This window comes from Cydia amplana, chromosome 5 (genome assembly GCF_948474715.1).
Source record: "Cydia amplana chromosome 5, ilCydAmpl1.1, whole genome shotgun sequence".
NCBI classification, from domain to species: domain Eukaryota; kingdom Metazoa; phylum Arthropoda; class Insecta; order Lepidoptera; family Tortricidae; genus Cydia; species Cydia amplana.
The window spans coordinates 20,410,015-20,435,040 of NC_086073.1; the positions used below are offsets into that span (position 1 = coordinate 20,410,015).

At 35.8% G+C, this 25,026-nt stretch overlaps 2 protein-coding genes across 2 annotated transcripts in view; both read right to left on the reverse strand.

The window, feature by feature from the left end:
• Window positions 1-25,026, reverse strand: part of LOC134648366 (protein lifeguard 4-like) — a 357,077-nt gene that overhangs the window by 129,745 nt on the left and 202,306 nt on the right. The gene's annotated exons all lie outside the window — the stretch shown is intronic.
• Window positions 9,720-11,691, reverse strand: LOC134648196 (uncharacterized). The gene is made up of 4 exons (XM_063502678.1): window positions 11,535-11,691; window positions 11,000-11,175; window positions 10,433-10,614; window positions 9,720-9,954 (listed from the first exon to the last, which is right to left on the reverse strand). The coding sequence occupies exons 1-4, from the start codon at window positions 11,689-11,691 to the stop codon at window positions 9,720-9,722; spliced, it is 750 nt and encodes a 249-aa protein (XP_063358748.1).

Genomic DNA, 25,026 nt, shown 5'->3' on the forward strand with positions numbered 1-25,026 from the left:
GCGTTGACTAAGTACTTAGGATTTAAAAGGGTGCCAAATATGCGACTACTAACTATTTGAGTAGTAATGTAGGACCATATAGATGATATTTTCAGCTTTAGATTAGCATTCAAAGTCAATATTTGTAACACCCAAGAAGGTAATTGCGCATTTTTTCCTTAGCCCACATCTGCTTTGGTTGCAATGTTTCCATTTTGTATTATTATTCGAAAGCTTGCACTGTGACAGCTTGAAGTGAAATGTAATGGCGGATAAATAAAAGCAAATAATTATTTTAGTTCACTGATTCGATAGCCAGCTTTATCTGCGGATTTATGATGACGAATTTAATTACACTATCAATAACTATATGTATTGCTAACAACATTTTAAAGGGCCTCTGATCCTTTGCATATTTATCTGCATATAATATTTTTTTATTTGTGGTCCACCGTATTTAATTTTCGAAAAATTACACAATATAAGTACGTGAAGTCCGGTTTTAAATATAACAATACTAACATTAGGTCAATATTGAGTAAAAGTATCGATTTTTATTAAGTATTTACGTTCTAATTAATAGTTTTTGTTTTGCTTATTGATTCATCAGTCATCTTAACATGGCGCTATAGCCTTAAGTTGTAAGTGAGACTCTAATAACAGTATAAGATGTACTAAGGTATTGAATAACGCTCGTCTGCGACTACATGACCTATAATAGTGACTCATAACTTCTTTTTTCGATTGTAAGTGATACTAGAGAGTTAAGTAGCAATTGCGATACACGGAGCTATAAAAGACTTTTTATCGCCTGTTTAGAACCTTAAGTGAAATTTGCAGCTGCTTATTACTCATATAGATGTTAAGATGGTAGAATTCACTTTGAGCTACTAGCTGCTTAAGATGCATTATAGGGGCCAAAACGGCTACTGTGGATCTTAAAGCTATACATGGACCTCTTAAAGACCTTAATGTCACCAGAGCCTGTAAGCTTAGATTATGTAGCTATTCTACAGCCGTTTTATGTCTTTAGGTGATAAAATAAGTGCTAAGTGTCGCCTAATTGTTTGTTGGAATGTGTCGTCTCAATACGATATTTTTTTCACCCCTTCCCTTCCACGGTGTATTCGAATTACTAGGTTGTTTATACACGACACTGGTCGGACATGGGATACATTTTTTAACGTAATTTTAAAAAAGGTAAAAAAGCGTCTGCTTGACGTAACTGGTGACCGAAGAGCTGGCGGCTTCCTCGCAAAGTCGTATCAGCATTGCGATACAACGAGGAAATGCCGCCAGCATCCGTGGTACAATGCCTCAATGGCCTATTTTAGATTTAAGCTAGTTAAAAACAGGTTTAAACAAAGGTAAAGCATTCTTTTAGAGAATGTATCAAAGTGTGCAGTAGAAAACAAAGATTGTATGCGTGGCATTATCTCTGCGTATAATAATCGCAGATAGCTGAGATAGCATTTAGCAGCACATCAGCCTATTTAAGAACGTTTCTTTCCCCGAACGCAACTAATGTGCGAGATCACGCGACCCGCGCATCAGCTAGTGTTGGTAGAAACTCGAGTCTGAGTCTAAACTAGAAGAACTCGACTCGTTTTTACGAAATTCTGTCCTAAAAACACTTTTAAGTCTTTTAATTCCCGAGTCAAGTCCTTTATTAAGTCTTTTTTTAAGCGCAACTCAAAAGGATGCGAATTTTTAAATAAAGAATCCGTCATTCATTTTCTAGGTGTCATCTATATAAATACTAGTAGCAATAATAGTAGTTTATGCAACAGTGATATAATAAGGGTTCTTAAAATTCAAGGGTCGAAGTTACAAAACGAGACGTAGTCGAGTTTTGTAAAAAAAGACCCGAGAATTTTAAGAACCAATTATGAGCTGTTGCATACATAACTTTTTCTATGACAGCTGCTGCAAAAAAAAAAAAAAAAGGTTATTATTAAAAAAAAAGAGTTATTATTTAAAAAAAAATGAGTTATTATTTAAAAAAAAAAAGAGTTATTATTGTAAATGAAAACATACCTCTTTCAATCAAGATAATCGGAACTTGTATCTTTAAAAAAAATAAAGCAGTTGTATTATACTCATAAGATGACTGCTAGCAGTCATCTTATGAGCCTATAGACAAATCATTCAAATGACATTGCTTTAGATATCACTGTCAGTCATTTAATTGACACATTTAAGTGCTGGAGTAGAAAAAGAAATAAGTGTTATTGTATGGTATTTAACCCATGAATTTTTGATGTGCATTTTGTTTATTTTTTTTTGAGAAATAATGATAGTTCTCTGATAAGGACTAAGTCTCTACAAAAAACTCGGGTCTCTATCAAGTAAAATAGAACTCGAGTGTCGATTCTTATAAAAGACTCCTCAAAACTGAGTCGAGTCTTACAGCAGAGGACTCAAAGGAGTTAGTATACCAACACTAACATCAGCCATTTACCATGCATAACGGCCGTAACAGCCACTGAAAACAAGATTGAATTTAGAATCAATAGCGAGGGAATAGGGTAGATAATTGAATGAGTTTCACAATGGCTGTTAAGACTGGTATGTATGTTGGGGCAGTGCTAATGTTTCAATGTTTGTTTATCGCGCTTTTACTCACAAACTTGTAGGTATAATTACCTACTTGATGATTTAATATTTACACCAGTTTATTGGTTATAAAATTGCGTAATTGGAATAACTTCAGCAATGTCACCTAATATTTAAAAAAAATACATGGCTTGGTTGTTAATACGAATGCTTTGGTACGAGTAGGTATATGTAGTTCACATTTAAATTGCAGTTACGTACGTTACGATGCAGTACATATAATTCAAAACCTAACTTTTAACATAGATATTTAAAAATCTGATCACTCAAGCAAGTCAAGCAATTTTAGACGACTAGATGGACATTGGACAACAACTTAAGTAGGTGACTGTAATTAATTAGTTATAGGTAAGTAGATATTTATTATTAGTACATTACGATACAAGTGCGAAAAGTAGGAAATTAGTACGTGTATTGTACAACGTTTTACAGTAGGTTCATATTGCCCTTTAAATTTCCAACATGCGCACGTAGGTATTTATAGTGCTAATTACCGCACTAGGGCGGTAAATTACCGCAATGCGTACTATAATTATTTTTACAGTACGTATGGGGTACTTTTCCGCACTAGTGCGTAAAATAGCACTTTTCGTGCGTATGTCGAAACTTTAAAGTGCCGTACATATGAAAAACGTTGTTCGATACACGTGCGAATAGGTAATTCGCAACTCGTGTCGATTTAAAACATTCCCTTCGGTCGTGTTTTAATTTATCGCCACTCGTTTCGAATTTCCTCTTTTTCACACTTGTATCGAAAATAACTATTTCAGAAATGTTAATACTAAAACTGTTAATACTACATGTATAAACGTCCTGTCGTAGGTAATTTTGCGTAGGTTTGGAAATGTTTCTCATGTATCTTACAATAAATAAATAAATAAATGATAGTACCCGATTAAGTTAGCCTTTTAAAGAAATTGTGAGGGCGACGGCCTCGATTGGTGGAATTATATCTTTTGTCACTTTTCCGGCACCGGAAATTAGAGGTTCCACGCGAAAACCTGAAATGTACTTCCGCTTCCGGTCGGAGGCAATTATCATCTTTATTTACAACTAGCGACCCGTCCCGGCTTCGCACGGGTTAACAGATTATACATAAACCTTCCTCTAGATTCACTCTATTTAAAAAAAACAACGGGTTGCACTCCGGGAGTGCCGACAGAAGTGAAAACTCAATAACTAGTCCAAAATGTCTGCAGCGCTATGTATTGACCCATCCTCCTTTCTATTGAAAAACTTTAGTTCCGAAATTGCTGGCCAGTGAGCTTACATTTGTAGCGTTAATTGTTTAAAATTCGAATAGAAATACATATTAAAGTTACCTTGCAGACCTCGCATCTAAATATTATATTTGGTCATGATATTTTGAGTTTTCATCACCAGTACTAGAGTTCACTTTTATTAGCGATTTCATCAAGATGTAGCTTTACTGAATTATATTTGAGTGATATAAAGTTAGAATGTAACTGTGAGATCCTCGTATTTCAGCCCGTACAAGATTAGAACCTTTTTCATCTAATGTCATTGAGTTTTTCTTTATTGATTTAAATGCCATCTAAATGAGTGGCCAGCTAAACCTTACGGTCACGTGATCGCCTTACGCTGTCTCGAGTTTATCATTTTTTCCCCACCTCAAAAAGTGCCCAGCGCCGCTAAAGAAGTTTTCACTTCAAAAAACCGCATCAAAATACGTTGCGCGGTTTTAAAGATCTAAGCATACATAGGGACAGACAGACAGCGGGAAGCGACTTTGTTTTATACCATGTAGAGACAATGTGCTTTTACTGATTTCAACTTTCATGATTTTTTGACGGCCTAGTACCTAGTTGATTTGGAAAATAACATTAGTTAGCATGAGGTAAGGTGGCGAGGTGATTAAAATTATCTAAACACAGCTTCATTGTAAAGGTAGCATTTGGGTTCAAACTGCAGCAGCCACACTGGTGCAGCTTGAATTCGAATGTTACCTTAAGAAAAAACTAGCGTAGTGGCCTAGCGTAGCGTATTTCCTATTTGCTGTTTTTTTACAAAAAGAAAGCTAAATTAACTAAGGTTAAGTATATTTTAAGACTAGAATTAAGACTTATAATATTTTTGATACGTCGGCACTGGTGTGTTAGGTCATTTTGATAAGTACTTATTTACTAGATATAAATATAAATATTTTGTGCAGAAACCGACTTTCAAACCAACTAAATAATTCTGTTCTTTAACTCCTTTCACAAACTTGGCCAAGTTTATATTTAGCAAACTGTGCACGCTTAAACCGTATATCACCAAGTTTCCAGGAGCACGGAAGTTGCACCGCCAAGTCCGCTGACCAACACGGTGAACGAGAATTGCAAAGCAGCTGCACTCGAGTTGTTTACCGTGTAGCGTAGTGATGTGCGGGTTATAACCGCGAAAATCGAAGGTACTCTAATTACGCCTTCATTGGAGTAAAAGAGAAAGATCCCCGCAATTTGCGAATTTCGGTTTTCGCGGTAAACCCTCTGTTCTTGCTTAGGTATCCGGAAATACATACTGGCATTATTTGTAGGTATTCGAATTTAAACTGTTACGAGACATACTAACATTAAATAGTTTTATCAGTGGCTACGAACAATACAAGGTGGTTAAAACATCCACGTTATCAAGAGGTTTTATCAATACGATTTGACTAGATTTTAAAGTCACATTTATGTTGTATGACTTTTTGGTACTTACTGATATTTGAATTATATCGCTGTGTGACAAACATAAATACAGACCGAAGTGAATTTAAGCAACAGAATCATTAAGAGAATTTTGTTTAAAAAAGTTATGCTTACCAAGCAAATCATCACCACTTTCGTAATTTATTATTTATTATTGCGAGCCTATTGTGTCCCACTGCTGGGCAAAGGCCTCCCCCCTCTTCTTCCACTCCTCCCGATTTTGAGCTACATCTGGCCAGTCGCTCAAAAAGGAGTCTAAGTTATCCCGCCATCGCCGACGAGGTCTGCCGGATCCCCGGTTCGACTCACGGGGCACCCACTCTGTGGTGGCGGGGCACCCACTTTCGTAAGCAGGGTAAATATGCCAACTATTCTAAAACGGCAAATTTTTCTGGTAATATAGCTCGCGCAATATTTCCGAGAACGAACATCACTACTGCCAAAGCATTGTGTGCCCAGATTACGGCAAACTCAAACTTGGCTCGAGAGTGAGGTGAGTGTAAGAGGCTATTATGATGTGTGTTTGTTAAGTTTTCCATTCTCTGTTATCCTAAGTTGTCTGTACCTTTCTGAAATACAATTTTCCATTTAAAGTCACCGTTCCTTTTGAGTGTATACAATCAACTTACAGACGATGACACTTGTGCACTTTTGAAGCGTCAGAAGAGCGTTGCAAGAAAAACAAGTAAATGACTTAACTCGGTAACAGTCTTATCGGACCATGTTCCTGGCCGTCGTGTTCCCGTAGCTTGGAGCGGTGTTCTGATTTTTATGGCATAAAAATCACATTATTATATCTACACTACTACTACTATCACATTGTGATAGCCAGCTAATGAGTAGACGACCCACCTGGTGGGAAGCGGTCATCTTCGACCGTGGACATACCGTTATAGGAGAAGGCACTTATGCGTTGTGAACCGTCGAGAACCCAGAATGTAATTCTTGGAGAACCCCTAAGGAAATAACCTCAGGACTTTATTTGGATTAAATTTCAAACATATACAATTTTGGATACCTATATATCTACTAATTCAATTCGAGAAATGCAACGAGAGTAGTGATATAAGACATTTTGCTTGCACAGTACCGCTTTTAGTACCTGATGCTTACCTATTTGGTACGGAAACGACAAAAAAGGTAATTTTATCGAGAAAACATCGTTTTATTACTGCTTTCCCGCGCTTGCCAAGCAATTTCAACAGCATCCAGTTAAACTTCTTTTCCCTAGCTCGTTAACAGAACTTGTATTTTCCAGTTATTCGCAGTTACTTCCAGTTATTGCAACTCTGTTCCGAGCTATTTGTTGTAACTTCCCACTAGTTTGTTATTCCTTGCCAGCGTTTAAAGTTGCTCGCGGAAGTTCATTTTAATATTGATTAATTTTAGCTTCGAAAAGGCGAATTTCAGTAAGAAAACAATAAGAAGTTAATTTAAAGAAATTAAAACGCGAGTGCTGGTTAAGGTGACGTTCCGATGTTAACTGCAGCTACTTTACTGCTGCGTCGTCTCCGTCGCTGTATCTCTGCGCTAGGGGCGCCACTAGCAACTAGCACAATCCGTCACAATCTGTGGGTCTACCGCAAACGAGAGAGTCGAAATTTTGTTATCTAACCTCTCTATCACTCTTGCATATTCGAGCGATAAAGAGGCAACAAAACGCCTTGATGTATTGATGTCATATTTTATTGCTGTGAAAACTTGTCAAATTTAGGCACAGTATGTATAAGTTACTCTATGGTTTACGATGGGTGCTAGTGCTGCACTCTGGCGGCAGAACATCGCAGTAATCCCGCCTATTGCCTTGATAAAATGTTTGAGGTTCGCCGCCGCATCATACCGCTATTATAACGTTAAAGGTGACAGTCCATTTCCAACCGCAGCTGCACTACTGTTCATTTTACTATGGAAATTGACAGTAACAGCGATGCGTTCAGTACCAGTAGCGCAGCTGCGGTGAGAAATGGAATGTTACCCTAATACTGCCATTCTTTTAAACCATTTTACCAAAAAATATAAAAATTGGTATTTTATCGAGATATAGTAATGCAGTCGGCAGCTTTACTGCAACAGTGTTGCGGCGCGACATTACTGTCGCCTGCATTCAAGCAAATGTCAAAAATCCGGACAGCACCATCGATTTGGACTTTGCAACAGCAATACAGACTGCTTAACTCACTTAAATTTTTAAAATATGTCTCACGAAAGTTTAATTTCGAGCAATACAGACGGCAGCAATGTCTCGCTGCAATATTGCAGCAATATAGTCTGAATCTGAACAACACCTTTAGACAAATTAAAGTTGAACCCTTCATGTTAAACCCTAACGACGTGTCATCTTGTCAACCGCACGCCTCAAGACATCATACAATCATAAACAAGGGACAACGAACTAATTATGAGGCAATATTATTATAACCACACACATAAATCAACTGGCCTACTTGGAAACACGACTTTAGGCCGAATCACAAAGACCCGAGTTAATAATTAACCTTTTAGTGATGTGTGTACTTGTGTAACTATGTGTGTGACTTTAACGGGATTTGGGAAATTAAAATTATAGTTATTTTCACTACACCGGCTTGTAAAAACTAATGTGGAAGTTGCATTTTATCCACAAGAGTGGAAAATTAATTTGATGAAAATTGTGTTGGTTGCTGGCTGGTAGCAATGACGAAGGGATGATTTTGAATTTTGAACAAATAACAATCAGGGGCAAAGTCGTTGTTTAACACATTGTGCTAATTTTGATACCCGAGGAAGAGAAAGATTAAAAAGTTTGATCACAACCGTAGGGAGTGGTTTGGAAAGTTGAATCTTGAGCGTTGCGAAGGTTTCAAGGCACGAGAGTTTAATTTTACTAGTGAGTGAAACACATTTTTTTAAACCAACACGAGGAAAATCCAAATCAACGTAATTAAATATTTAATTATCATTCAAAATCATCAATTAAAAATCAATTCCACCAGCCAATATGAGGGATCAACTCAATTTTTTCCACTCTTGCGGACAAAAGCAACTCTTTCATCAGTTTTTGAAGTAGAGCGCCTTTTGCTGCCCGGATTTTTGAAATTTGCGGCAGCAGCGTAAATCGGCAGTAATATTGTGCTGCAATGCTATACTGCAGCAGCAATGCTGGTGTACTCTGAAACCGAACCGTGCATTAATTTTCGTTTGTAATAATACTTCACTCAGTCAGGGAATGCCCCAGAACCACATCACTAGCTCCAGAATCGGGTGACTTACACGCACATTTCTTATCTCAAAACAGCTTATATACCCTACTATTTCGAAGGACTTGTGTCCTTCTGCGGCTGAGCAATAGATTTGAGTAGACGATGAAATTGAGAGGATTGAATATTGATAGCAAATATATTGTGGGTTTCGGCCATAGTTAGAGGGTCGCGGACTTATTGTCAGACCTGACAAAGGTTATGTACGAATCAACAAGCCAATTTGTTAGGTTAAGTGTATGGATGCGGTTTCCGAAGAATTTCCCGATTTAGATTTAACAACTTGTTAAGGATGACTCACGCTAGACCGGACCGAGCCCGGGCTGAGGCGTACGATACGTCATTTTTTATGACGGCCGGTCGGTGATCTCGAGGTGGTGGCAGGCGTGTCTCAGTCCGCGATTTCGTCGCTTTGCTACAGGTAGCTAAAAGTACATCCGTTCGGCCCCAATTTTGGGGAAAGCCATAAGCCGCGCGTGGCGCTGTCGTCACCTAGTAGCGGCCATATCTGTGCTGATCGTAACAGACGCGTTTTGTTAGAGAGTGAGTCTTCTGTACTTAGTACTATTATTTATTCTGTGGTGCTGGTGAAAACGAAGCGCTGGAAGCTCCGGCCCGGCCCCGGCCCGGTCTTGCTTGAGTTATCCTTTATGGTTGTTATAGGTAGGTATTTCACGGACCTTGGTATAGGTATTTCATAGAAATCGGTCAGATTTATATATCTCATTTCTACCGTCCATAACATTCACTAAAATTCGATATGACTGTTACTTGACAGTTTTTAAGTTGTGACCACATTTTTTTGTATTTAGTAACCTCTAATTTAAATATCAGGCCACAAATATATTGTTAATAATGTAAATACATAGGTAAACCACGTAACTAAAACGCATTAAATTTTGAAGCCATTTATTAAACTGTATTGGGGCAAATTAAATATATTAAAAAACGGGTCACTCACGTATTTTAAGTCGAAAAACGCTCGACATGTTTCACTTCGTACCGTTCATTCGTTCGTTTTTAGTATATTTAATATGTCTTTGTCTCACGGAAGTTTTGTTATTAAAATTGTATTGGGGCAATCCCGAAAGTCAAAAAAGCTCGGCTAATTTTGAGACTCTTGTTACTTATGATGAAAAATCGTTAGTTTTTCGGAATTATCCCACATACGAAATTATCCGTAAAACACCGATTACGTCTGATGTGAGAGAGACTTAGTAGCACAGTAATCCGGATGGGGCCCAGCTGCCATGAACTTCTCAGTGGGAGGAACATCTTCGAAGGTATAGCCATATTTCTGTGATAAATCCTTGAACTTGTGTTCGAAGTGGGTCTCCCAACCATCCCTCTCAGCGGAGATCTGAGTGCCGCGAGCTGACATCCACGCTCCCGTTATAGGTATGCCGTCTACAGAACACATAATCCGTCTGAAAGAAAATACCAGTAGCAATAAGTCTTTGACAAAAATATCATTTGTGGTACAAGCTTTTCTCGTCGTGTACTTTTCTTTCCACAGGCAATTAATATTGAGACAATTCTAACAACTCCATACACACTTAGTTTACGTTGTTTTATCACAGAGTTCCCATGGACCATCATCAGATCAGCTCCATGTTATCATAATATTGCATTGTCATTAGATTAATGCACGACGAGGGTTAAACACATTTTGTACGAGTGAAAAACAAAAATTTTCATGACACGAACGCAAGGAAAATCCTAAATGTAAAAAAAATTACAAATCAAATTCAATTCCACCAGCCAACATGGAAACAACTCAAATATCTTACCCCTCTTGTGGATGAAATTAAAGAATAAAGATAGCCTTCACGAGCTGGTGTGGCGAAAAACATATTTATCTATGGGCCAGTAGTTGTCTAAAAATAAACATTTTCATTCATTTACCTGACCGTTAAAAATTGCTGTGATATACCGTATCCTCTGTACTCTGGTAATACTAGCAATGATTTATCAGCATAATACGACGTAAGGTTCAACTTTTTCAATAGGTTAAACCCTGAATTTGCAAGTACTTCTTTACACATTTCGTTTAACTTTGTGCTCTCTTCCGTTCTATGACTATCAATCTGCAAAAAATAATATAATATAAGGATCATGAAACTTCTTTTAAAAGGTTACACTCGGTAAATCAATGCTAATCTTGTGGGATTACTGCTGCAGTGTTTTTCGGAATGTGTCTATGAATCCTTGAAAAGTAAGTGACGAATTTAGGGTTAAACAATGGGTTAACCGGTTAAACCTGGAGTTACCATGGTTACCAGTACAATTTGACACTGGGCTAACGGGTTAATCCTGGGTTAGTGGGATGGTACAAGTGGCCCTAAGGGGCCTAAGGGTTTCATTAAGAAACTCCTTAAAACATATAAATAAATAAATATTATAGGACATTTTTACACTAACTCCCACAGTAAGCTCAAGAAGACACACATAATGTTTTTATTATTATATTACCGTATCCCAATCCCATTTTGTTTCTACGGCTATAGACGAAATACCCATTATGTCCGGCGTTTCATCATCATCATCAGTATCGGCACAACACATAACGGTACGAGTAGCAGGATCTTGTAATGTTTTAGTTACATATTCTTTATATTCTTCTAGAGCTTCTGGATTCTTTGAGAAACCTGGAACATCGTTTGAAGCTTTCATGTAATAATAAACTGGAGCAAATTAGTTTACAAAGGGCATACAATTTTAATTATAACTAGAAATAAAATAAAAAACACAAACTAACTATAAAATAAAATAAAACACAAACTACCTATAAACCAATTATAAAAAGAACACCCCATCCAACAAATCTGACTACGGCATAGACCCCATGACACTGGCAGCGTTACCTCTCTGTATCGCAAGGGGAATGCGTTGAGAGAGGTTAAGACATTAAGATATTAGAAACTCAAACTTTTTTTTCCCGGGTGAGTGAACGAAACCGGTTTGCAAAATAAAACGGTTTCCGAGCCCTGCCTATCGCCAAACTAACCTGCTGCTTTTCGAAAAGGTTCATCTCTCGCGAAGTACCTCACCATGAGATCAGCAGCTTCTTCCCTCCGTCCCGGCGGCAGGTCTTGTATTCTTAACTTCATCACCGTACCGTCTTTCTTCAATTTCTCAAATCTCAACCACACCTGAGGACACATAATGATTTGGAAAAACCTACGCACGCCTACTACTCAGTTGAATATACTTACTCGTAGCTATCTTGTCCATTATCATTGAAATTTATAGGTATGTTAATATAATCTCTTATCTCTATTCTACTTATAAAAAGATTAAACTATTTTATTACCGCTCATGAAATGATTTTTCATGACATGAACCGGGGATATTATAGATAGGTATTAATATTATTTAAAATTTTATGATTGTGATTTTGGTGGTCTTAAACATGCAGGTACATACAGGGATCGGAACCGGTTTTTTGCAAAAACTTGAAACAACCATATTTTTCGAATTATTTTATACTCGAAATGTAGGACTCATTTGTGTTTTTAGGTTACGACTTCGTATTATTAGACTGCCCAATTAGAAATGAAGTAATTAGCAAAGAACGAAAAAATACCGCTTCCGTTCCCATACAAAAAATACCGGTATCCGATCCCTGGGTACATACATTATTGCACATTTTGTGCTTAGTGGAAGCCGTACGAGTCCAATTTCAAAGGAAAACGGAAAATATGTACAGTTTAGCCATTTGGCACATGCAATTGCATACTAGAGGTCAAAAACAAATTTTTTGACCCGCAGTTCCTAAAAAAAAATCCTTAGGAGGGGAGGGCTGAGTCATTTTATTTTTTATATGGGAAAATCGATTTTTTTTCAGAAACCTATCGTGTGTGGTATTATATGAAAGGGCTATGTTGTACAAAAAAAAATCAGCCATATCGTATATCGTATGTGGAGGAGCCCAAACTTGGTATGTTTTGAAAATTATTTTAGTTTTAATTAAAAAAAAATGGCTGAAATGTAATGATGTGCTATATTTTTAGAATTGCCTCTAAAAGCCCTTTCATGTAATACCACACACGATAGGTTTCTAAAAAAATATTTTTTCCCATACCTGCAAAAAATTAAATGACTCAGCACGGGACCCCTAAGGGAATTTTTTTTAGGAACTGCGGGTCAAAATTTTTGTTTTGACCTCTAGTATGCGTGTGCCAAATGGCTAAACGGATCTGTACATAGATTTGCGGTTTTTTATGCGTACGGCTACCACTATAAGTAAATGGATTTCACAAGAATTTAATAAAAATAAAAGTACAATTTTATATCAATAATATAGAATAAGATTTACCAAATATCGGCTGATGTGGGTAACTGACTTTTATATGATTTTTATTTGCAAGTATGAATCTCAGAGTTATATTAGCTCCATACTTTAAATATTAAATGGCCAACAAGCTATGAGTTATGTGAAGCGATATTTATAAATGATTTCAGAATAAAAGTAAAATAAATTTTATTAGTACACAGACGATAATTAGTAAAAAACACTATTATAAAATAAAATATTATTTTAAGACACAATAACCCCGTAGCTACAGTAGCCCCGACTTACCTTGTTGCTAATGAAAATCACACAAGAAGAACGTGGCAACTCGTAATTTCTGTCTCTCTAGACGTCATTTGTCAAGATTTCGTTTTCTTGGTTCAATATTTGATTAAGGACTTCCGATTCGAGCGCCATCTTGATATTAGCCTCGTGATTAATTCCTTTGTTTTTTTTTCATTAATATTGTATAAAGTGTAATATCGATAGCTTAACAGTAAACTAATGTGGTGGTGTGCAGTTGTTACTTAATATCTAAATAACAAGTATTGGTTTCTATTGACACGTCTTCTCATCTTGCCTTTTAATAATAAGGTCCCGAGCGTGCGTCACCGGCAATATATGACGAGCAGGGGCAGTTTTTAAAAATTCATCAAAAAATTATAGTTATAAATTATAAAAAATTATGTATAAGAACAGTTTCAGGAAATGTTGTAGATTGTTGAAGTATCAAAATTACGTTGAAATTAAGTCGATTTTCACGAAAAATGTTCACTTGTTATGAAGTAATTTCTGGTGAAAATTGATTTCGTCTAACTTTCATTTACTCTTGTTCAATATCATATAACAAAAATGTAGTCTATGCAAGTTGGAGTATAGGATATGTGTAATACATAATTACCATTTTTAGCAGTCCAAACTTTACGGAATTTACAACTAAGATCGACTAAATCAGTGCTTTACGCGCGTTTACCTAAACGTCCATCAGAAAAAAAATCATTACTAATTTAGTGAGTCAGTTTTCAAAAAAATGATCTGTACAAATGCAAGATAAGAAGACGTGCTAATAGATACCAGTACTTGTTATTTCTATTACGTAACAGAAGGTGTACAATTTCATCGACTAAATCTATCAATTTTACATTTTTGCGCCTAAAATCGATACCGGCCTCTTAACCACCATTTTGGCGTCAACGGCCGGTAGTCCACGAGCTACTTGTAAAGGCCAGCTATCGCTTTACAAGAGCTAATAAAATCATCTTACACTGTCTTGTACTAACCGTACAATTTTAGTCGTATTGCCTTGCTCCTAACACCTTGATACTGGCGAAATGGTCCCACTGGACTGAAGCCATAATTTTAAAAGAATGAATGAATATTTGATTGAGTAGATGATGTAATGATGATGATGATGTAAAGATGTAAAAAATACCTGTTATCATCAAGTAATTATGAATATATTTTATAAAACGTAACTTTAATGTAACATGTGTACAATTTTATAACATAAGTACCTATGTAGTGCATTTAGTCCGAACTCTAGCTGTAAACAAGCCATTTTTGGCTTAGCAGTTAAGATACATGAAACTCTACGATTCATTTAACTGTTTAGAACTTTAATAAAAGAAAAAAAAAAAAGAAAAAAAGATAATAGTCTTGCAAGACACAGGTGTCAAGTGTAAAAATATGGGTGCACTCATCATACTCAAAAATATGTCCCATCGCTCTTATGTCAGCGAATTAAGAACTATAGGACATATGTTTGAGTAAGTTGTTTATTGCAACCCTATTTTTACACTTGACGTTGCATATACAATGGAACAATGTAATTATAGTATTTTATGCAACCGTTGTTTAAGAGAGGTAAAAAAAAGCGAGTGGCGTGAGTAACAATTTGAGGCGAAGCCGAAAATTGTTAATAAAGACGCCATGTGTATTTTTTGACTCAGTTAAACAACGTTGCATACAATACTTTTTCTACAACCAAGCACTTACTTTGAAAAAAAAATTGTAAATATAATAAATATTTTTCATTCAACAAAAATAATACTTTAAACAAGTGGAATCATATAGGACATATATGTAGGTAAACAAACCAAAAGTATACAGCTAAGATACGCGACCCGGCCACCGCGCCCCGCGCCCCACGGCCGGTTGGTCAGCGACACCTTCTTGTAACTCATGAGGTCCTGGTACTTGCTCTTAGTTAAATTACAATTTTGGACAGTTTTTTTTTCGATTTTGGCCACAGTAGCCTATGGAGACTAACAACTCTAACAAGCAACGCTAAGCGGTGTTCGTAGTCTATGGATCTTGCTATATTACGGGTGTCACATGCGCGTTTCTGACTTCTGAAGCAATTTTATTGTTTCTACTAGTTAGTACTCATCTGTCAGAGATGACAATTAAAATTAGGTTGGCAACAATGTATGTCATACAATATTTTTTAAGTGGTGATTACACGAAGTATCTTAAAAGTACCAAAAAGATACTGCGTGTATGCACAAATTCTTTTTTAGGGCATAGACTAAAGACTTGTCTTGACAACTATAACATAGGGGTTTAAAGGTGTGTGTACGATCTTTTAAATGGCAAATAAAAGTACGGGAGTAGAAAAATTACTTTAACTTCTTCCCTGATTGTGTGATACAAAGAAGGGCAAAATTATTATTTACACAAGGAATAAACCTAAGCAGTTACGATTTATTACCATAGGATTCGTAAACAATAACATATCATACTCGTACAAACACAGAATTCACTTTCATCCAATTTACCAGTAAATCAGGCCAGGCAAACATCCCGGAATCCGCAGGTAAGCCGTATTTTCCCTAAAACTCACATAAATATTGTTTCTATCTCGGCACATTTCCTCCGAGATAGTTTTTCTGGGAGATAAGTTACTTGTGAACGCATCGGGGAGGGTGATTCCTGTTTCACTTAACTGGCGAGAGATTTATAGTGAAGGAAGCCAAGGTGATATACGTTAGTCGTTAACGGCAATTGAAAAAAACCGGCCAAGTGCGAGTCGGACTCGCGCACGGAGGGTTCCGCACCGTCAACAAAAAATAGAGCAAAAAAATCGTGTTTGTTGTATGGGAGCCCCCTTAAATATTTATTTTAATTTATTTTTAGTAATTGTTGTCATAGCGGCAACAGAGATACATCATTTGTGAAAATTTCAACTGTCTAGCTATCGCGGTTCATGAGATACAGCCTGGTGACGGACGGACGGACGGACGGACAGCGAAGTCTTAGTAATAGGCTCCCGTATTTTACCCTTTGTAAAAAACAGAAATGGAGATGGGCTGGTCATGTAGCACGCATGAGCAAACAGAAATGGACATACAAAGAAAGTGACTACTTGGCCAGGACCACAACATAAACGAAAAAGATCAAGACCAAGACAGAGATGGATAGATGAAATAAACAGAGTAGCTGGCAAAGACTGACTGACTGAAATAAACAGAGTAGCTGGCAAAGACTGACTGACTGAAATAAACAGAGTAGCTGGCAAAGACTGGATGACCATAGCTAACGATAGAGATGTATGGAATAACTAGCTGTTGCCCGCGACTTCGTACGCGTGGATTTGTATATTGGTGGTTATATATTCTACATTAGCTTAGAACATTATGCAGCAAGAGATTGCGGTAGGACGGTTAATCATTTCTTAATTATTAATATTATACAATGCATGAGACTTGTCTTTCACAACCTACTAAGTTTCAAGCCCCTAACTGAATAAAATTGTCCTCGATATAATCCCTCTAAACCCCCTTAGAAGATTTTCAGTAATAAAACCTACTACCTAACTACCTATTTACGAAGTTTCAAGTTCCTAGCTTTAAATACAATTTGCACCCTAAGACGAACTTTCATCCCCTTTTTAACCCCCTTAGGGGTTGAATTTCCAAAAACGTTGCAATTACTTTTTTTGTAATCGGCTATTATGCCTTTCTAAGAAGTTTCAAAGCATTTGTAATGGATTCAAACATTCAACCCCTGTTTAACCCTGTTAGGGGATGAATTATACAAAACGCTGAAATTTCTTTTCCTGTATTTTAATAATATCCCGAAAAACAAAGATTCAAGTCCCGCGTTCGAAAAAATGTTTGATATCCATACAAACTTTCAACCCCTTTTTCACCACTTTAGGGGATGAATATTCAATAACGCTGAAATTAGTTTTCTTGTATTTTAATAACATATATATTTACGAAGTTTCAAGTTCCTAGCTTAAAATAAAATTTGAACTCCATACAAAATTTCAACCCCTTTTTAACCCTGTTAGGGGATTTACAAAACGCTGAAATAACTTTCCCTGTCTTCTAATAATATCCCCAAATACAAAGATTCAAGTCCCGCACTTTCAAAAATATTTGATATACGTACAAATTTTCAACCCCATGTTTTACCACCTTGGGGGATGAATTTTTAAAAACGCTGAAATTTGTTTTCTTGTATCTTAATTCAATACCTTTTTGCAAAGTTTCAAGTTCTTAGCTTAAAATAAAATTTGCACCTTAAGACGAACTTTCATCCCCTTTTTAACCCCCTTAGGGGTTGAATTTCCAAACACGTTGCAATTACTTTTTTTTGTAATCGGCTATTATGCCTTTCTAAGAAGTTTCAAAGCATTTGTAATGGATTCAAACTTTCAACCCCTGTTTAACCCTGTTAGTGGATGAATTTTACAAAACGCTGAAATTACTTTTCCTGTATTTTAATAATATCCCGAAATACAAAGATTCAAGTCCCGCGTTCGAAAAAATGTTTGATATCCATACAAATTTTCAACCCCTTTTTAACCCTGTTAGGGGATTTACAAAACGCTGAAATAACTTTTCCTGTCTTCTAATAATATCCCCAAATACAAAGATTCAAGTCCTGCACTTTCAAAAATATTTGATATCCGTACAAATTTTCAACCCCATGTTTTACCACCTTGGGGAATGAATTTTTAAAAACGCTGAAATTTGTTTTCTTGTATCTTAATTCAATACCTTTTTGCAAAGTTACAAGTTCCTAACTTAAAATAAAATTTGTACCTTAAAACGAAATTTCATCGCCTTTTTAACCCCCTTAGGGGTTGAATTTCCAAAAGCGTTGCAATTACTTTTTTTTGTAATCGGCTATTATGCCTTTCTAAGAAGTTTCAAAGGATTTGTAATGGATTCAAACTTTCAACCCCTGTTTAACCCTGTTAGGGGATGAATTATACAAAACGCTGAAATTACTTTTCCTGTATTTTAATAATATCCCGAAATACAAAGATTCAAGTCCCGCGTTCGAAAAAATGTTTGATATCCATACAAACTTTCAACCCCTTTTTCACCACTTTAGGGGATGAATATTAAAAACGCTAAAATTACTTTTCTTGTATTTTAATAACATATATTTTTACGAAGTTTCAAGTTCCTAGCTTAAAATAAAATTTGAACTCCATACAAACTTTAAACCCCTTTTTAACCCTGTTAGGGGATGAATTTTACAAAACGCTGAAATAACTTTCCCTGTCTTCTAATAATATCCCAAAATACAAAGATTCAAGTCCCACACTCTCAAAAATATTTGATATCCGTACAAATTTTCAACCCCATGTTTTACCACCTTGGGGGATGAATTTTTAAAAACGCTGAAATTTGTTTTCTTGTATCTTAATTCAATACCTTTTTGCAAAGTTTCAAGTTCCTAGCTTAAAATAAAATTTGCACCCTAAGACGAACTTTCATCCCCTTTTTAACCCCCTTAGGGGTTGAATTTCCAAACACGTTGCAATTACTTTTTTTTGTAATCGGCTATTATGCCTTTCTAAGAAGTTTCAAAGCATTTGTAATGGATTCAAACTTTCAACCCCTGTTTAACCCTGTTAGTGGATGAATTTTACAAAACGCTGAAATTACTTTTCCTGTATTTTAATAATATCCCGAAATACAAAGATTCAAGTCCCGCGTTCGAAAAAATGTTTGATATCCATACACATTTTCAACCCCTTTTTCACCACTTTAGGGGATGAATATTCAAAAACGCTGAAATTAGTTTTCTTGTATTTTAATAACATATATTTTTTTGAAGTTTCATGTTCCTAGCTTAAAATAAAATTTGAACGCCATACAAATTTTCAACCCCTTTTTAACCCTGTTAGGGGATGAATTTTACCAGACGCTGAAATAACTTTTCCTTTCTTCTAATAATATTCCCAAATACAAAGATTCAAGTCCCGCACTCTCAAAAATATTTGATATCCGTACAAATTTTCAACCCCATGTTTTATCACCTTGGGGGATGAATTTTTAAAAACGCTTAAATTTGTTTTCTTGTATCTTAATTCAATACCTATTTGCAAAGTTTCAAGTTCCTAGCTTAAAATAAAATTTGCACCCTAAGACGAACTTTCATCCCCTTTTTAACCCCCTTAGGGGTTGAATTTCCAAAAACTTTGCAATTACTTTTTTTTGTTATCGGCTATTATGCCTTTCTAAGAAGTTTTAAAGCATTTGTAATGGATTCAAACTTTCAACCCCTGTTTAACCCTGTTAGGGGATGAATTTTACCAAAAGCTGAAATAACTTTTCCTGTATTTTAATAATATCCCGAAATACAAAGATTCAAGTCCCACACTCTCAAAAATATTTGATATCCGTACAAATTTTTAACCTCATGTTTTACCACCTTGTGGAATGAATTTTTAAAAACGCTGAAATTTGTTTTCTTGTATCTTAATTCAATACCTTTTTGCAAAGTTTCAAGTTCCTAGCTTAAAATAAAATTTGCACCCTAAGACGAACTTTCAACCCCTTTTTAACCCCTTTAGGGGTTGAATTTCCAAAAACGTTGCAATTACTTTTTTTTGTAATCGGCTATTATGCCTTTCTAAGAAGTTTCAAAGCATTTGTAATGGATTCAAACTTTCAACCCCTGTTTAACCCTGTTAGGGGATGAATTTTACCAAAAGCTGAAATAACTTTTCCTGTCTTCTAATAATATCCCGAAATACAAAGAGTCAAGTCCCGCACTCTCAAAAATATTTGATATCCGTACAAATTTTTAACCTCATGTTTTACCACCTTGGGGGATGAATTTTTAAAAACGCTGAAATTTGTTTTCTTGCATCTTAATTTAATACCTATTTGCAAAGTTTCAAGTTCCTAGCTTAAAATAAAATTTGCACCCTAAGACGAACTTTCATCCCCTTTTTAACCCCCTTAGGGGTTGAATTTCCAAAAACGTTGCAATTACTTTTTTTTGTTATCGGCTATTATGCCTTTCTAAGAAGTTTTAAAGCATTTGTAATGGATTCAAACTTTCAACCCCTGTTTAACCCTGTTAGGGGATGAATTTTACAAAACGCTGAAATTACTTTTCCTGTATTTTAATAATATCCCCAAATACAAAGATTCAAGTCCCGTACTCTCAAAAAATCTCCGTACAAATTTTCAACCCCTTTTTTACCACCTTGGGGGATGAATTTTTAAAAACGCTGAAATTAGTTTTCTTGTTTTTTAATTTAATACCTTTTTACGAAGTTTCAAGGTCCTAGCTTCAAATAAAATTTGCACCCCAGGACAAAGTTTCATCCCCTTTTTTACCCCCTTAGAGGTTGAATTACCTAAAACGTCGCAATTACTTTTTTTTGTAATCGGCTATTACGCCTTTCTAAGAAGTTTCAAAGCATTTGTATTGGATTCAAACTTTCAACCCCTTTTTAACCCTGTTAGGGGATGAATTTTCAAAAACACTGAAATTACTTTTCCCGTCTTATAATAATATCCCCATATACAAAGTTTCAAGTGTAACACTCACAAAAATATTTGATCTCCATACAAACTTTCAACCCCTTTTTCTCCACCTTGGGGGATGAATTTTCGAAAAGGCAGAAATTAATTTTCTTGTTTTTTAATATAGTACATTTTTACGAAGTTTCAAGGTCCTAGCTTAAAATAAAATTTGCACCCCAGGACAAAGTTTCATCCCCTTTTTTACCCCCTTAGAGGTTGAATTACCTAAAACGTCGCAATTACTTTTTTTTTGTCATCGGCTATTATGCCTTTCTAAGAAGTTTCAAAGCATTTGTAATGGATTCAAACTTTCAACCCCTTTTTAACCCTGTTAGGGGATGAATTTTCAAAAACGCTGAAATTACTTTTCCCGTCTTATAATAATATCCCCATATACAAAGTTTCAAGTCTAACACTCACAAAAATATTTGATCTCCATACAAACTTTCAACCCCTTTTTCACCACCTTGGGGGATGAATTTTCGAAAACGCAGAAATTAATTTTCTTGTTTTTTAATATAGTACATTTCTACGAAGTTTCAAGGTCCTAGCTTAAAATAAAATTTGCACCCCAGGACAAAGTTTCATCCCCTTTTTTACCCCCTTAGAGGTTGAATTACCTAAAACGTCGCAATTACTTTTTTTTTGTCATCGGCTATTATGCCTTTCTAAGAAGTTTCAAAGCATTTGTAATGGATTCAAACTTTCAACCCCTTTTTAACCCTGTTAGGGGATGAATTTTCAAAAACGCTGAAATTACTTTTCCAGTCTTATAATAATATCCCCGTATACAAAGTTTCAAGTCCAACACTCACAAAAATATTTGATCTCCATACAAACTTTCAACCCCTTTTTCACCACCTTGGGGGATGAATTTTCGAAAACGCAGAAATTAATTTTCTTGTTTTTTAATATAGTACATTTTTACGAAGTTTCAATGTCCTAGCTTAAAATAAAATTTGCACCCCAGGACAAAGTTTCATCCCCTTTTTTACCCCCTTAGAGGTTGAATTACCTAAAACGTCGCAATTACTTTTTTTTGTCATCGGCTATTATGCCTTTCTAAGAAGTTTCAAAGCATTTGTAATGGATTCAAACTTTCAACCCCTTTTTAACCCTGTTAGGGGATGAATTTTCAAAAACGCTGAAATTACTTTTCCCGTCTTATAATAATATCCCCATATACAAAGTTTCAAGTCCAACACTCACAAAAATATTTGATCTCCATACAAACTTTCAACCCCTTTTTCACCACCTTGGGGGATGAATTTTCGAAAACGCAGAAATTAATTTTCTTGTTTTTTAATATAGTACATTTTTACAAAGTTTCAAATTCCTCGCTTGAAATAAAACTTGCACCCCATACAACCTTTCATCCCCTTTTTAACCCCCTTAGGGGTTGAATTTTTCAAAATCGCTTCTTATCTCTTGTACACTTTACAAATTCAACCTAGTGTGCAAATTTCAACTTTCTAGCTTTTGTAGTTTCGGCTCTGCGTTGATGAATCAGTCAGTCAGTCAGTCAGTCAGTCAGTCAGTCAGGACACTTGCATTTATATATATAGATATGGAGGAGGCCTTCACTCGAAGAGAGGTCCTTAATTCAAACTCGAATTCTATATAAATAAATAATTTAATTAAAACTTGCATGACATATATTGAATAATAAAATAACCAAAGTATTAATGAATTAGGTTAGATAAAAATGTAATTTACTTGCTGTTAAAATGAATTGTGAAATTACCAATCTAAAATAATTTTGCACGTGAAATTATTTACGAATTGTTACGTATTTTTGATGTATTAAGGAATAAATGAGGCTATAATAATAATAATAATTTTACCCTTTGGGTACGGAACCCTAAAAGATGGACCGATACGACTTTCAATCCTTCAAGAAAAGAGCGTAGGTACCATGTTAAAGGCCCGCAACATGGTTCCATTTTTATCGCCTGTCACTTTCGCACTTACATACTTGTTAGAACGTGACCCACTTCCATTTTGGTCAATGCGTATTCTAGAGCATCAATGCATTTTGTTTTTTGTCTTATATGGTCGTGTCTAATTTTCTCGATTAATTTTATATCTAATAATGGGATGCAAGTTCCCATACACATTGCAGTCGTGTTGCAGTCCGTCTGTATCGGCCCTTAGAAAAAGGAAGCGGCCGCGTGGAGGCTCTACGGCGTAGCCTGGTAGCTCCGTAGCACCTCGCTCGTAGCTCCGTAGCACCTCGCTCGTAGCTCTGGATCAATCAGAGCGATTGTAATTCCGCTCGCGAGGGTGTTAAGTCCGCTTCTCTGTAAGCGGAGACGAGGTAAATGTACCTACTGATGTACAGTCACGCTCCGTGATTGTTACGCCATTTAGGGTTCTAGCCTAAATTGGTTGTTCAATACCGTAGATATGGAACAACCAATTTAGCTCGGACCCTAAATGGCGTAACAATCCCGTGAGGTGACTGTACAATATTATTTGCTTAGCATACAAACTTCTATGCAGTGGAGGTCAGTTTACTCTGCAGCTGACTGTACACTGTGCAGTCATGGTATTAAATTGCAAAGTGGTGTGTACCCAGTTCAACAGCCATCAAAATTTGATACAAGAAAAAGAGCGGAGAAACTGATTTTGATCTGATTTCGAACAGTCCACGGGAAATACCTACGCTAGTTTTTTTTTAAAGATTTTACCCTAAAATTGATAATTGAAAAAAGTACAATCAGCGGTGAAAGCAAACTAAATGAGAATTCTATTTTCATTATTTTCTTACCTTGTACTCAGTTGAAAAGTTCTCGGAAATTTCAGGAAACTTCCAAATCCAGAATGGATTTTTTTTACTCCCATACACATGAAAAGTTTCCGATACTTTACCATATTGAAATATCGAAATTTTATAAAGTTTCCGACGACGTGTCAGTATCTCAGTAGTTTTTTTTCGACATTTGTATGGCAATTTTATTTTTTTGGAAAAGCATAATTATGTATCTCAGTAGATTGAATTGCCAATGACACAAATGTCGAACACGTCATGAATTTAACGTGAGAAAATTGATAAAGTTTAAAGCAGTTCAATTATATTATTAATTTATTGAATAGAATGAGAGCCGCAGACTGGATTTTCAATTACATTACCGTCGGCGTAGACTGCGGTTTCTCGTCTTACATCGTTACTTTAGGTGAACTTTATCATTGAATTAATATACAGCGTGTTGTCTGTAGCACGAGCAAATAATTAAAACATATATTATCTATGTGTGCAGTGATCACCTAAGCTCTATTACTTCTCTAAGGTAGTAGTAAATAAGTTATCTACCTAGGCTATCCCTATAGTCCCTGGCGCACACGACAAAAAAGTGCGATTTACGGCAAATGATGATGATGGAATTTCCTTTTGCAGAGTTACTCCTTTTGAATCACAGATTGATTTAGGAAGGGGAGCCAATCGAATTTTTGATGCAAAATTTTGACTTCAGGGGGGGGGGTGCCCCCCGAAATTTATAAAAAATAAAGTTTTGCTATTTAGTCAAGTTTGGTATCATTTTCGTGTAACTCAAGCTGCTAAATTCATTTCTGATTAGGGTTTGCACGACGGATCCGAAATGTATGCGAATATCCGCGGATCCGGATCCAGATCCGGATAATTTCATACATTTCGGATCCGGATTGCAAACCCTATTTCTGATATTTAATTTATATGGTTTCATATAAATAATTTGAAAAAAATTAAAAATAAATATATGCTATTTAATCTCTATCTGCAAAAGGAAATTCCATCATCATCATTTGCCGTATAATTAAGTCTGCACCAGGGACTACTAGACTTATATCGAACTGGATATGAACCGTGAACGAATGAGGGTAGACCGAGCGTGGTCTACACAACTTTGACACCCACCCGCTATCTTCAGTTGTACCTGTGATCCTGTGAACAAGATGCATGTAGCTGCGTCGAAATATCGGGAGCTCGGATACAATACAAAAGGTAATCACGTTTATATCCCGGTCGATATAAGTCTAGTGAAACTAGCCGTGAGACATTAAAAAGCGGCCAAGTGCGAGTCGGACTCGCCCATGAAGGGTTCCGTATTTAGGCGATTTATGACGTATAAAAAAAAAACTACTTACTAGATCTCGTTTAAACCAATTTTCGGTGGAAGTTTACATGGTAATGTACATCATATATTTTTTTAGTTTTATCATTCTCTTATTTTAGAAGTTACAGGGGGGGGGGGGGGACACACATTTTACCACTTTGGAAGTGTCAATCAATCAATCAATCAATCATATTTTATTTGCTATAAGTAAGCACAGTTTCATGCATGCAAATACAGTTTATTTCACTTATAATAAGTCACAACAATATATATACAAAGAATAAACTAGATATAAGTAAAACAAACAAGAAATAAATAAAATAACAGTAG

What these genes read in the sequence shown, in the direction of transcription:
- LOC134648196 (XM_063502678.1), bottom strand. Translation starts at nt 11,691, where the DNA reads ATGTGTCCTCAGGTGTGGTTGAGATTTGAGAAATTGAAGAAAGACGGT. An exon ending in ACCTTTTCGAAAAGCAGCAG is followed by an intron (nt 11,176 to 11,534) that starts GTTAGTTTGGCG and finishes ACGATGTTCCAG; the next exon opens with GTTTCTCAAAGAATCCAGAA. An exon ending in CAAAATGGGATTGGGATACG is followed by an intron (nt 10,615 to 10,999) that starts GTAATATAATAA and finishes TATTTTTTGCAG; the next exon opens with ATTGATAGTCATAGAACGGA.